Source organism: Manacus candei, unplaced genomic scaffold (assembly GCF_025592945.1).
Source record: "Manacus candei isolate 608988 ecotype Guabito, Panama unplaced genomic scaffold, ASM2559294v1 h1tg000065l, whole genome shotgun sequence".
Lineage (NCBI taxonomy): Eukaryota > Metazoa > Chordata > Aves > Passeriformes > Pipridae > Manacus > Manacus candei.
Window position 1 is genome coordinate 1,736,693 of NW_026138113.1, and position 13,725 is coordinate 1,750,417.

The following is a 13,725-nucleotide window of genomic DNA, read 5'->3' on the forward strand; positions in this document are numbered from 1 at the left end:
ACACAGGAAGAACCAAAACAAAAGGAGCAGTGGAAAAGCTGCTCGGGAATCCGAACCCTATCAGAGGAGAGCTACGGCTCTGCCAGGGGACCCTGGCAGGTAATTCCTGCCAGCACACATCACATACACTGATCAAACAGCCGCTGCCTGTGTCCCTGCACCTGCTGCAGGTGGCTTGAACTGATCCTTGGGCAGAGCCGCCCCGGCCTCCCCGCCCCGGAGACTGTCCGAGGATCGGCTGCGGGAGGGACCTGCGGCTCGGGCGGCCCCCGGCAGGATCAGAGGCTTCCCAAGGGATCCCGAGCTCCCTCCACCCGCCCCAGGCCGGAAGGGGGGAGTTACCAGAGGCTGGGGCGGACCGCAGGTACCGCTGCGGGCGGGCTGCCGACAGCACCGCGCTCCCGGCGGCACGGGAGGGGCAGGGCGGCTCGAAGCCGGTACGGGGGATCCGGGGCTTAGTGTCCCGTCCAGGAGCGCCGTGACCGCTCCCGTCGTCTGAGGCGCGGCTCGCGCGGCGTTTCCCGCCCTTCGCCGCGGCCGCTCCCCATTGGCCTGCGCCCGCCGTCGCGCGCTCCCATTGGCTGCGCCGGCAGCGCCCCCATAGCGTTCGCTCCCCATTGGCCGCCGGGCGCGGATGGAACAGCGTGAGCAGTCGCCATCGCTACGGCGGCCGGCGCGGGTCAGGTCGCGCGTTCCGCGCAGGGCCGCCGGGCAGCATGGAGGGCGGGCGGCGCGGGGAGGCCGCGGCGGCGGGAGGGGACGGGCCCGGGCCCGTGTTCACCCTGGAGGAGGTGGGGAAGCGCAGCTCCAGCCGCGAGGCCTGGCTGGTGATCCATGGGCGCGTCTACGATGTCACCCGGTTCCTGGAGGAGGTGAGGCCCCGCGCGGGGCGGGGTGGTTCCCGGCCCCTCGGGGGACTGAGGGGGCTGAGGGGAGCGGGAGGGACAAGGGGGGCCGAGAGGGAAGGGGGCGGGCTGGGGCTGCGGGGGGTGCGGGAGGGGGGGCTGAGGTCTCGGGCTGGGGGTGCAAGGGAAGGGGGCCCCGCCCGGGGGGTTCCGGTGTCCCCGAGGCAGTGCCCGGCCCCGGCTGTGGGGTCCCTGCGCTGTCCAGGACGGGCCACAAGCCCCCACGGGCACGGGGGTGAGGGCGGGCCACGGCGGCCGAGCCCGGCCGGGGGCTGGCGTTTTGCTGCTGCTCCTCTGAGGCAATTCCGGGTTTCTCAGGAAATCTGTCGGAGCACCTCACGGGGAGATGCAACCCCCCTCCAGCCACTCCACGTCTTGTGGGGTGAACAGGATCGGGGCACATCAGTAGTTTGGGTGTGGAGTCTGTAGGGACACCCCAGAACTGGAAGGAGAAGGGGATGGTGATTCAGCAGCCACTACCCGGAGGGGACCACGCACCAGGGATTTGGAATAAATGCAGCCTCTGCCAAATCTCCAGTTCCTTTGGATATGGGAACAAAAATTTGTTGTAGACTTGATCACAGAATCCCAGACTGGTTTGGGTTGGGAGGGACCTCAAAGCGCATCTGGTCCCACCCCCACAGGCAGGGACACTTTCCACTATCCCAGGGTGCTCCAAACCCTGTCCAACCTGGCCTTGGACACTTCCAGGGATGGGGCAGCCACAGCTTCTCTGGGCAACATGTACCAGGGCCTCATCACCCTCATAGGGAAGATTTTTTTCCTAATATTATCTTAATATTCCTAAAGAATATTTTCCTAATATTTTTGATGCTGTTGACTTCTGTTTTTGAGATGGTTGAGAGTGGTATCCTGAGTGCTGGGAGCTGGAAATAGAGTGGAAAGAAACAGTAGCAAAATTTCAAAGGGTTTTTATCACAGCTTAAGGTAACAGCAAACACTTTGTGGCATCTGCAGGGCAATGTACAAAGGTTGAGCTGAAGACACTTCATTGAAATGCACGTGTTCCAGCTTGTTGGTTCTGCTGGTCTAGATTAAACTCTTGATTTCCCTCTGGGTATGTGTGGTTGAAGCCTGTCTGTGGTGGAGTCACAGCATGTGGTGACAGAGCCGCCTCCTGAGGGGTGGAGGTGCAGCAGGCAGGAGGGAGGGATCACCTGGCACCTGGAGTCTGTGCCTTGCTGTGCAGCTCTCAGTATTTATTTATAACGTTGGACACAATCTCGTTTGTTCTTTTGGCACTGAGTGCCACATCCAGTCGTTCCTCGGGCACCTCCAGGGATGGGGACTCCACCACCTCCCTGGGCAGCCCCCTTGAAGAAATTCCTCCTGATGTCCAACCTGCACCTCCCCTGGCACAGCTTGAGGGCATTTCCCCTTGCCCTGTTCCTTGTTCCCTGGGAGCAGAGCCCGACCCCCACCTGGCTCCACCCTCCTGTCAGGGAGTTGGAAAGAGTGAGAAGGTCCCCCCTGAGCCTTCTTTTCTCCAGGCATGGCAGTTTGGTGGGATAGGATGTGCCAGGTGGAAGCAGGACAGTTTGGTGGGAGGGGGTTGTGGGTGCACGACGGTTAGGTAAATTCAGGGGAAGACCTGGAAACGTGGAAAAGCAATTCACTTCAAAACGCTGGTTTAGGAAGAGCCAGCATGAGCTGGAGGTCGAGACAGCAGTTGAAGGCGCTGCATATCTTGTCTTACACTGGGCTCTGTGCTGTGATTCAGAGCATGGACGCTGCAAGGAGGTCACAGTCTTCACCTCAGTGTTTTCTGTGTAAAATGGAGCCTGGGACCTGCTCCCTGGGACACCCCAGGAATTTAAATGGGCCCAGAAAAACACTTAAGCCCCCACAGCAAACCAGGTTTAGGAGTGCCCTGAGTGTTACCTCGAGATGGTGTTTCACCTTGAGATGATATTTCACTTTGCCCTTTCCAGGCCCTTTACCCCATTTGTGTTCTGATGTGAAAGGACCTACTTGGACGGGGGAAAGGGAGAAGAATAAGGGCACTGTTGCTGTGCCAGCGTGGCTGACACAACGCTGGGCTGTGCACACCCCTCACTGGCACAGGGGAACTGCAAACGCAGATCAAGGCCTAATTTATTGGCAAAAATCCTCTTTATATCTGTTAACCACTGGAGTGCTGGGAACAATGTGCAGCTGATGGGGACCAGGAGTGTTTGTGTCGTTTGGAAGTTACAGCTCTGTGATCAGCTGCTGCTGTAGAGCTCTGTGTGGTGTCACGTGTCCCCTCGGCCCTGTGTGCTCACTGCAGCAGTGTCTGATGGGTGCCTGTCCTGGCCTTTGCTCACGGATTATTTGGCCAGGATTGCTGAGCCCACTGGTGTGTTACCTGGGGGGATTGTGCAATCCTGAAGAAGCCTCACAGCTAAAGGATCAAAATTTGCTTTGTGATTCTTGCAAGCTTAAGTCCAGCAGGTCAGCCAACCCTAAATCTGTGTGCTGCTGGAAGTGTAGACCAGTTTAAACTTCCAGTTCACTTTAATTACTGTGTAGTAGGAATAACAATCAAGACATTTATCACATAGCACAATTTACTGAATTATAAGCACGTGAGAAATGCAGAGATGGCAACTGAAATGTCACGTGTTTCTGAGAGATGCAACCTCCTCCTGTACTTCAGAGAGCCTGTGAGTGCCTGAAATGAAATAGGATTATTTAAAATCTGAGAGAGCCTTGTGGAGATACGTTTTCTCCTAAATCTGAGTAACTTGGACTACCAGGATATGCATTGTTACTCCTGGTTGCAGTGGTCTAGAAAAACAAGGAGAGGCTGGGTGCTCAGGGGGGTGAGGGGTGAATGAGGGGTGGAGGGAGGCAGCTCTGCCTCTCCAGGTGCCCTGAGGTCTGTAGTGCTCACACTTACACCTTCACCACACTGATATTAAAATCTGGGCTTTTAACTCGTGCACAATCTGTAGTAGGCTTACTTTCAATTGTGGTAGGGGACATGGTTTATCTCCATTTTTACACAAGACTAGAAGAGTTTGGGGATCCATGCTTCTCCAGGAAACCCCTCTGTGTGTTATCTGAGACCACAAGACACAGCAGCCTCCAGCTGTGTGTCTCAGCACATGCTGCGGCTCCTGATCCCCATGATAAGTGTGAGCAGGAATCTATTTCCAGTTTCCAAGTGGAAGGAGCCTGGGCTGTGATGCCTCTCACTCAGATCAGTCAATTGGTCTCAGGTATGATGTTCCTCAAGAGAAGGAAATACTCTGCTCCTGACAGCTTGCTCCTGAAGTTCCACAGTTCCACAGTTCTCTCTCTCCAGGCAGGTGGGGAGGCACAGTTCAGGTGGGCTCTGTGCTGGGAAGAGCTGGAGGTGAGTGTTATCATTGCAATGAATGGAGAGAGGAGGGAAGGGGCAGATGGCTTCTCACACCGAAGAGGCAGCAGGTTTTTAGGTTCTTATCCCCTTACTGGCCCAGCTATATCTGAAAATATTGAAAAAAAAATATTGAAACCAACATTGGATGGGGCTTGGAGCAGCCTGGTCTAGCAGAAAGTGTCCTTGCCCATGGCAGGGGGTGGAACGGGATGAGCTTTAAGGTCCCTTCCAACCCAAACCAATGATTCTGTAACTCGTTTCTTGGTCTTTCTGCATTTTCCTCCCACGTTCTCTGGTGTATCCAAAGCCAGGACTCTGAGGGAGGAGGAGGAAGAACACCAGGGGTTTGCTCGTGCTGACTTGTTCCAGCTTTGCAGAGGTGTTTTTTGGGAAACCTGTTCCGTGCCTTTCAACAAGCTATGAAGGATGTGTGGCTGAAAAACACCATTTGTCCAGGTGGCTGCTCGCCCTTGATTCTTGCTTGTATGGTGGTGGCACATTATTATTGCACAGGAATAAATATTCTTCTTGGCTTATCCTAGTGTCAGGAAGAGTGGGCACGAGGAATAAAAGCTGCATCCTCCCTCAACCTGGTGATCTTGTGTCTTACCTGACACAGTGATCTAATTAGCCCTGAGGCTTAGTGCTGCTGCTGAGCTCGTTTGTGTCTGCAGCAGGTCTGTATCAGCAGTTCCCAGCCAGACAGGGCCTTGGAGTGTGTGGAGAGATGACTCCAGGCTCTCTCCTTGTGCAGGAGGTTTGGGGTGTGCTCTCACTCTCCCGGTTTGCTTTTGGCTCTTTCTTTCCAGAAACTGACATTTTCCAGCCATTGTTTCCTCTGGAAGTACTTTTTTTTTTTCCTTCTTTCATAGTTTGCAACACTCTCAGTTTCCATGTTTTCCTGCAGGAGCTGTAGCTTTGGGAAGTTTTGTGGCAGAGTCAATGACTTCCTGTACAAATAGTCTGGGTTTACATTTGCTGGGGTAGGACAAGGTAGGAATTGTGTAGTTGAAGCAATGCTGTCTGGAGGGAGAAATAGGAGATGCCAACGTGCTTTGAAGGTCTTTTTCTTTCAGGCTTGGAGACTGCAGCAAAGGACAGAGGTGCATGAATAAATAATTGTTTTTCTTACCTGTGGATTTAGCACATGCACAGAAAGACTTCAGAGCCAAAGATGTAAAGAGGAGTGAACTTTACTGTTCTCCTCTCTTGAACTTTATCCTTCCTCTTGTCTCTTGTCTGTGCATAGACTGGATGTTACTGAAAGCCAAGATCTACTTCATGTTCTCTGTTCCTGCAGAGTTTTATCTGCCCTTTTAGTGTGGATGATTGGGAAAGGAAGTTTGTCTGCTTAAAATTCAGTTTTGATATTTTCCCATCTGAAAGACGAGATTTCTGGTGAGGCATCCCTAAGGGGTTCTCCTGAAAGGCTTAAATGAATGGGCAGCTTTTCATCCCCTGGTTTCTGTGGATCTTAGGTGGAAATCAGACAGTTGTTCTGAGCACTGTGCACAGACAACATCCAGCAGTCCTGATCTGACTCCTCTGGGATCAAGCGAGACGGAGGGTTGGTGTGGGAGAAGTGGCAGGAAGAGCTGCAGGCAGGCACAGGGAATGAGCCGTGGGGCCTCACTTGGTTTCCCAGCTAAGGCCACCTGATGTGTGCCTGCTAATAAACTGTGTCCCCCCACTGCAGACTTTGCCCTTTGTGGCTCCCGAGAAGGCTCCACGTTGATTCTTTGACATACCGGGGCAGTGAAGGGATTTATTCCAAATGAAGAGCTCTGATATGAGGATGGCAGGATTGGCTCCAGCAGCTCCCCAGAGTAAACAACGGGGCTGGTTTGTGTCCACGCTGTGTTTGGTATGAGGTGGGATAGCCAGGTGGGAATATCCATACTTCTGGGAGCAAAACCAGATGAGCTGGAGGAAGAGGTGCAATGGCAACTGTTCTATATCTGTGGGAAGGAGAAGGATGTTACAGAGAGAAACAGGTGTGTTGGTCCTTTGATCTGAAAAATAATCTCTTCTCCAGTTTGGGGCTTGTTCCCTGATACTCTGGAAGACTGGGTTAGTCCCTGTGCGTGCCCTGGGACGTGTGACCCCTGTGTTGGTGTAACTGGATTAGCTGGTAGCTCACACAGAACTGTTTGTTCACACTCAGGCTGTAAAGGGATTGTCCCTTTGCTGAGTCTATGGTTAGTGCTCCCCATTACCAGGCTGTTTCTGGAACTGTGGCATTGACAGTGCTAGAGGAGAGCCCAACCCATCCCAGGAAACAGAAGTGCACCCAGGTTTGTGTCAGTTTGTCCTGCTTGGTCTGAGTCAACTGTGACCAGCTGCCATGCACACAGTGGAGTGTCTCTGGGGAGCTCTCTGTGGATTTGACTGTTGTCATTCTGGATCTCTGAAACCAGTGTATGATGTCAAACAGTATTATTTTCGTGATACTTCATTATTTCCTCTCCCCATGTTATTGGGTGGTTGCACACTGGATCAAGTTCATTATTTTGGGGGCTGCACCAGAGCTGTGATTTCTCCTCTGCTTCTCTGTATTCCTCATTGCTCAGCTGTGTGCAGAGAGAGGCCGTCAGCCAAACACTGTCATTTTTGTACGACCCGAAGAAATAGAATATCCTTTTCCTCCACTGGTGTCTGAATTCCTGAGGAGGCATTGGGGCAGTTAAATCTTTGGCAGGTTTAATTGATGGTGTTGGTTTGCAGCGTCCGTGATGAACAGAACAGGCTGGGAGGAAGGCTGCTGACACTCACGGTGCCTTTCTGCATCCAGCCCTTGGCTCATCTAGAGTCTTCTCTTCCAGCATCCAGGTGGAGAAGAGGTGTTGCTGGAACAGGCTGGCAGAGATGCCACAGAAAGCTTTGAAGATGTGGGGCATTCCACGGATGCCAGGGAAATGCTCAAGCAATACTACATCGGGGAGGTGCACCCGGTAAGGCCCAGCTGGTGTTAGGGGTGACTCTAGGGAAATAAGTCAGTAGTTAAGGGATTTAGTCAGTCTAGAATTTCTTTGGGGGAAATAAAACTAAATTAGTCTTTCCCTTACACCATTCATAACAGATTTCTCACTTCAGTTAAATCAGGGGCACTTCAGCTGATCTCCTGGGTTCCCTCCATAGCCGGTGGGACCACAACTCCCCTTTGCCTTGTAATTCTGAGCTCAGGAAGGTGAGAGATCTCAGGGGCACAAACACCTCCTTCCTGCCTGCCTTTGGGTACTGAAGGACGGCCTCCTTTGAAAACTGAGCCCAGGCAATTACCTGGTGCTAAGGACTGTGTACAGAACAATTCCTTCATAAAGGCTGCAGCTTCCCCTTGAAGTCCGGGCTTATCTTTATCTTTTTTTTTCCCCTGACAGCAGGATCGTAAAAACGAAGGTTCCAAGGTAAGCTCTCAGTGTTTCAGTTTTCTGCTTTAATTTAGTGTCACATGCCTTTTGGGGGGGGGGGGGGGGTCGCCCCTTTTTTCCCCTGTGGAGCCTGTGGCTTTATGTTTACACAAACTACAGTCATGACTAAATCTCCCAAGCAAATTCTACCTTTGTTTTTGTTCTGAAGCTCAGCGGGCACCTCAGTGTGAAATTGGAAGTGGGTTTTTGTGCCCTTTCTCTGCTGGCAGCGGCGATGTTGTTTCCACACCTTGAGCCACAGACCATTTTTTGCATTTCTTGCTGTGCCCTGACCACGAAACTGTTGGTTCTCTTGTTGTTCCCTTCAAGCCAGGAGCCAGGCACGGCTGGCAAACAGGAATTCTCTGTTAACTGCCCTGGGGATCAGTGGTGTTGCTTAACACTCAGGTACTCCTGGATTAGAACAGGGCACAGCATTGCAAAACTGCCTTTGGAAGGGATGGGGAGAGGGAAAAGGCAATAAATAGAATCTCAGCTGGGAGGTAAACATGTGCCTCACAGCTGCCTGGGTTGGGAGGCCTGGACAGGGCTCAGCTCTGCCTTCAGCGAGGCTTTCAGGAGATGTTGCTTCAAGCAGGGCCACTTGCAGAGCAGCAGGAATCCAGAAGGGAACTGTCAGCAGGGAAATCAAGAATAACTCCGGCTGTGTAAAGGCTTAGTTATAACATGGGGCTGTGTGATCATGCACATATTCACCTTAAAATTGATTGTTTGGTTCAACTCCAATTCATAAACAGAATCACACACCAGAATTGTGCACAGAGGTCAGTGATGATCCCAGTAGCTCCCTTAGATCTGAGTTAAATGTTTTTTTCAAGTATTTTTCACTTCTGAGAAGTAATTGTAGCACATTATGCACAGCTGAGAGCTCTCCAGCAGGCAAAATCTACTTTAAAAGCAGGTCCCAGTGTAATTTAAAGATGGCAGCAAGAAATAGCATCAGTAATGTACAAATAAATAGGGGAGAAGCACAAAAATCCCCCAAAACTGTGATGTAATGAGCAAGGCCTTGTTTTGGGAGGGGTGGAATCTCCAATGTGGAGTTGGTGACTGAATGAGAGGAGTTGGATTGATGGAAAGAACGTGGAGATGAAGACAACAGCAAACATCCCCAAAAACATCCACACCGGTGACAAAGGGTGTTTGGGAGGGCAGGGTTATTTTTCCTCTGTATTTGTAAGCTCGTGTTCAGGCTTGTCTTTTCAGCACATGTTTAACATTTCTTTTTTTCCCTGCTAACTCCCTCTTTCCTCCTCCAGAAACCAAGTATGACATCCTCAGGCCAAACAAGGTATAGTATCTCCTCAAAATAAGAGTAAGAATTGGAGGGTTTGTAGAACTGCATATTAACTCCAAGGAGCAGGAAAAATCCCTGGGGATGTACTGTAGTATCCTTCTGGCAAGCAGATACTCCAAAATAAGTTGCCAAAGGAACAGCTGCTGGGGGTGCAGCTCCCTTGTGGGATGTGTCCCCTGCTCCATGCTGGGCAGAACCAGCATCCTGGTGTTTGGAATTCTCTGCCCCATGTGTTGGTGTTGCAGGGCTGTGGCATTCCTGTAACTACAGGGGTTATTTGGGTGGTCGCTGTGAGCCGACACAACCAGTGATGTGTGGTTTTTTGGAGGATTTTACTGTGACCAGACCCATTGAGTTGAAAATCCTTAAAACCAGCACAGGTCTTTTGCAGCTGATGCAGAAAGTTTTGCTCAGGAGGGTGCTGAGGGTGAGCCCTTGGCCCCTGGTGTCAGAGCGAGGCAGATTTATTGTGGCACAGCCATCCTTGAGTCAGCTCCACTGTTTGTACAACACAAATTACAGCCTGACTTATTTAAGGAAAATAAAACCCAAACCAACAACAAAAAGCCCAAATTGCTCTTTGTATGTGCCAAGCTAGAAACTTGAGCCATCCAGCTGCTGTTTTCCAAGGCACAAGGCCACGCCTGGGCCTCTCGCGGGGGCTGCAGAGCCTGTGCACAGGAACAGTGGGACCTGGTCAGCCTCTGGCCATGGCTGGGGGGTCACCCTGTGGGATATAGCTCCCAGGGGTTCCCTGGTGTGTAACAAGGAATGAATTATTAACTGGATGCTTTCTTCTGGTTTATGTGGTGTGTATGTTTTGGTTTGTTTCGTTTTCTCTCCCCCTAGTTTCTGGTCGACGTGGCTAATCCCGATCTTCGGAGCGCTGGTCTTAGGTTTAATGTATCGCTATTACATGGTGGATGGGAAAAGCTCCTGAGCTGGCCTTGATGGGACCTCAGACAGCCTGAAAAGAGGGGAGTGAGAGAGAGTCTGTGTGTGCAACACGCGGAGTTCTGCTGCCCTTAACCTACCTGCCTGCCTTTTAGCTCTGAGTCTGTCAAGTGATGTTGATATCCATGGGACCAACCTAATTCCAAACTCTGTCCTAAATCTAGGACCCACAGACCTGTCGTACTTTCCTCTTGCAGTGGCAGGGAAAGAGGAACTTCCCGGTGTTCCCTGATGTTGGTGTGATCTCCCTTGTGCACACTCTCTCTCTCTCTCGCTCTCTGACGTAACCCCCAGACAACCTTTTTCTCTCAATGCCTTTTCGTTAAGCCAGACACCGTGAAAGAGCTGCCCTGGGCCTGTGGCTCTGCCTCAGCCCTTCACCCAGTCAGCAATCATCTGCCAGTTGTCTCCAGCCCTTGCCAGGAAAGATGTCCGGAGCTTTGGTTCCGTGGGAAGGTTCCCAGTGTGTGCAGGCAACACTAACTGGAGCAGCAGGGAATTGTTTGCTTGGCCACCTCTTTCTGTATGTGTCTGTTTTTAACGGTTAAACAAATATATGGATTTTAAAAGTGATTCTGTTCATTTTGTAATATTTGTACTTGTCCCTTTGGAATGTATATCCTGTGAACAGCTCACATTGAATCCTCGTTGGTTTTGGCGCTTTTGTGCTGTGTGTGGCAGAGCCAGGAATGGGAACTGACATGTGGCTTCTGGAAATGCAGATTCTTCTTTCTCCCTGAGGTCTTGATCTGACACATGTACTGGAAAGAAAAATCCTTCTTACGTACTGTGAATGTGCACCAGATGGGGGGAAACATAAATCTGGTCTCTTCTCCTGAAATGAAAAGGGAAAAGCTACGCATTTGGGATTTGTGGATAATGTTGGTTTTGTCTCAGGACAGAGGAGGATATTTCCCTCTTCCCCTGATTTCATGTGTTGTGCAGTTGTCCTCGCAGCACAGGCAATGCAGGTTTGCTTCCTGTGCTGGGGCAGGAATCTTTCCAGCTCCTCCAGCACATTGGTCTGTGCCTTTGGGATCTGCTAAACAAACTGGTATCCTGGTGCCTGCTGCCCTTTGGCAGGGCTGTGCCAATGACACTGCCTCCCAATCCAAACCTTCAACTCAGCTAGTCATCTGGAATTCTCTCAAAACGGGCAGCAATACATCAGGTCCTACTGTTAAAACCTCCTGTGAATTGTGGGTTTTCTTCTCTCTTGCATGAAACTACTGTGTTCCCCAGAAGGTCACGTAGAAGAAATTCTTGGATGTGGAATTACGTTCTGCTTTTTAAAATGAAGGCCAAGGAACTAGGAGTGAGAGCCCTGCCGGGGCTGCCTCATGCCCCCTCCTCCCTCCATGGGTGTGGGCCTGGCACCGCAGCAGCATCCCGGGTTTTGGCACTCCTGGTTTTACCAGGTGCAGAAGTCCCCATAGAGGTCTGTCTTCCCACAGGATTTTTTTCACTCCCACTGACGGTTTTGTCTCTTACAGGGGAATTTCCAGGGAAACCTGGAGTTCCCAGAAGAAGGAGCTCTTGGATATCTCCTGCAGCTCCAGCTGTCCCTGCTCCTGCCTGGCTGCTTTGGGGGTTGAGTTTCTGTTTATTCTCTCCTGACATGAGTGTGGCAGAAGAGTGTAAATCTGAGCCAAGGAAAATCCCCTAGGAATTTCTCATTAGCTGTATTTTACAGGATAGAGATGCCAGGCCACACAGCCATAGGTTAACATCGGTCTTAAAACAGATCAGGCACTGTAAGGGTGTGGAAAATAGATCGTATCAAACTTTATCAGAGGCTTTTTGATCTTGAGGACAGTGGTCCTACAAAGCCACTGGTTAAAGCCCGAGCAGTTCAAACTGGGAAGAGGTGCTTTCTCGTGTTAATCACAAAATCATGATCCATGAACACAAGTTGGGGGGGATTTAGAGTGAGTTCTGTATCAGGGGAAGGTTTTGAAGCTGGAAGGCACATGTTGGCCAAAGCATCACCCTGCTGAGTCGGAGTCACTCAAGGCGGTGTAGGGCTTCACAATGGTCAGCTGGTTGGATCCAGGACTGTTGGGTTTGCCTGAGGAACAGGGATGGTGTGATGGTGCAAACGTGTCTGTTTTCTCCGTAGGCATCACTTTTACCTGGATTTTGATTTTTATTTTTTTTAATACTGTTTTCCTGGCACTCTCTAGATTTAGTTCCATTTTGGCTGCTCTAAATAACTTCTTGCCATCATCATTCCCTCTGCTCCTGAGGAAGCTGCCTGTCAGTCCCATATGTTATGGAGCCAGTTTTTCCTTTTAATGGATTAACTGCCCGGGGGAGACCCTCAGTCTTGTTCCAGTGCATCCTAGGAGCTGGTAGGATCCTTGTGCCCTGCCTTGTGGAACCCCAAGTAGTCTCTGCTGGCTCCTCAAAGACCTCAGGGTGCTCGAGATGCATTTACAGAAGCCACATCAAAGTGTTCCCACTTCTCCATTAATGACAGAGGGTTGATTGTCTGGGATGGAAGGGGGCTGGTGTGAGCCTGGTGTCCTGGTAAACACTCCTCATTCCATTCTTCTGGCTGGCTCAAGGAGGGTCCCACAGGTGTGAAACCGCTTAGACAACAATGGGGGCATTAACAAAACTTGTTTACTTGTTTTGTTTAAGGATTAAAGCAGACAATTCCAAAGCTCTGTCCTTACGCTGACCCCGCACAGCCCATGTTTGCTGGCAGGTTCCCGCACAATGCCGGTGCTGGCTCGGCTTCCACCCCACAGAAACCTCTGGGGGTGAAATCCAAGCTGGGCCGTGCTTTGCTTCCTTCAGGTGCTGCAGAGGAGAAGTTGAGTGAAGAGCTGGAAACATGAGCCTGGAGGCAGGTCCCACGGTTAATGTGAGCGTGGTGGGGCTGCCCGGTAGCACCAGCAGAGCTGTGCTGGCCTCTTCCCCTCTGCACCACCCCAGATGCCTTGACAAAGCAGAATGTAACTGTTAATTGGGCTCATGGTTTGTTGAAGGAGCGCTGGGAGGTCTGAGGGTGTTCCTGGGGGCTGTGATGCTTTGTTCTGAGACAGGAGCACCCACAAAAATGCCATTTCTTGTACCTGGAGATTGTGTGCCCAGCAAGAGGTGCTGGGCTGTGTTTGCTGTGCTCAATAAAGGTGTACAACAACCAGGTGCAGGATTCTGTCTTCCAACAGGCGCAGAACATTTGGTTTCTCCATCGCTGTTGCCCTGTGGTGTGTAACCCTCGTGTTACAAGGCTTGGATGTCCAGTGTTTGTAGGCTCTGGTGGACACAGGATTTGCCAGGAGTTGGTGCTGAGCCTGTGCCAAGGATGGTCTGCAGCATGTTGGGGAAGCGTCAGTTTGGGGCTAAGCACTGTGCAAGTCACACATCAGTTCCTGATTCCATACAATATTCCATGCTGTAATTACAATGGGAGTTTTAACAACCACAGCAGGGCAGTTGTGAGGGCTCCTTGCTTAATCCTGATAATCCCAATCTTAGGAAGTGCCATGAGCAAATGGCAGAGTGGCCATGGGTGCAGGTTTTGCCCAGGAAGAAGCCACGTGGTGTGTGATGGTGGCACCATCACCTTGTGCCCCCAGAGCATAGCCACACTCTGGCAGCGCTCCGGGGACTCCCACACTGATGCCTCTGCAAGAGCAGCACGTAGGAGGGTTGTTTTCCATGGATAGATGACATAGAGACCATGGAATATGTCTCTTATTTACATGTCTGCTTATAGAAGAATGTAACATCCTGCTTCTGTGACTGTCAGCAGAATCTGGCTCT

At 51.2% G+C, this 13,725-nt stretch overlaps 1 protein-coding gene across 2 annotated transcripts; it reads left to right on the plus strand.

Moving 5' to 3' along the window:
• Window positions 1–661: 661 nt before the first annotated feature.
• LOC127479111 (cytochrome b5) lies at window positions 662–13,104 on the plus strand. Of its 2 annotated transcripts, none has more exons than XM_051805687.1 (5): window positions 662–872; window positions 7,095–7,223; window positions 7,650–7,676; window positions 8,960–8,991; window positions 9,847–13,104. In XM_051805687.1, the coding sequence occupies exons 1-5, from the start codon at window positions 717–719 to the stop codon at window positions 9,935–9,937; spliced, it is 435 nt and encodes a 144-aa protein (XP_051661647.1). In that variant the 5' UTR covers window positions 662–716; the 3' UTR covers window positions 9,938–13,104. The 2 variants fall into 2 exon arrangements, with proteins under 2 accessions (XP_051661647.1, XP_051661648.1); XM_051805688.1 differs by having other exon boundaries at window positions 687–872; window positions 7,653–7,676.
• Window positions 13,105–13,725: the final 621 nt, after the last annotated feature.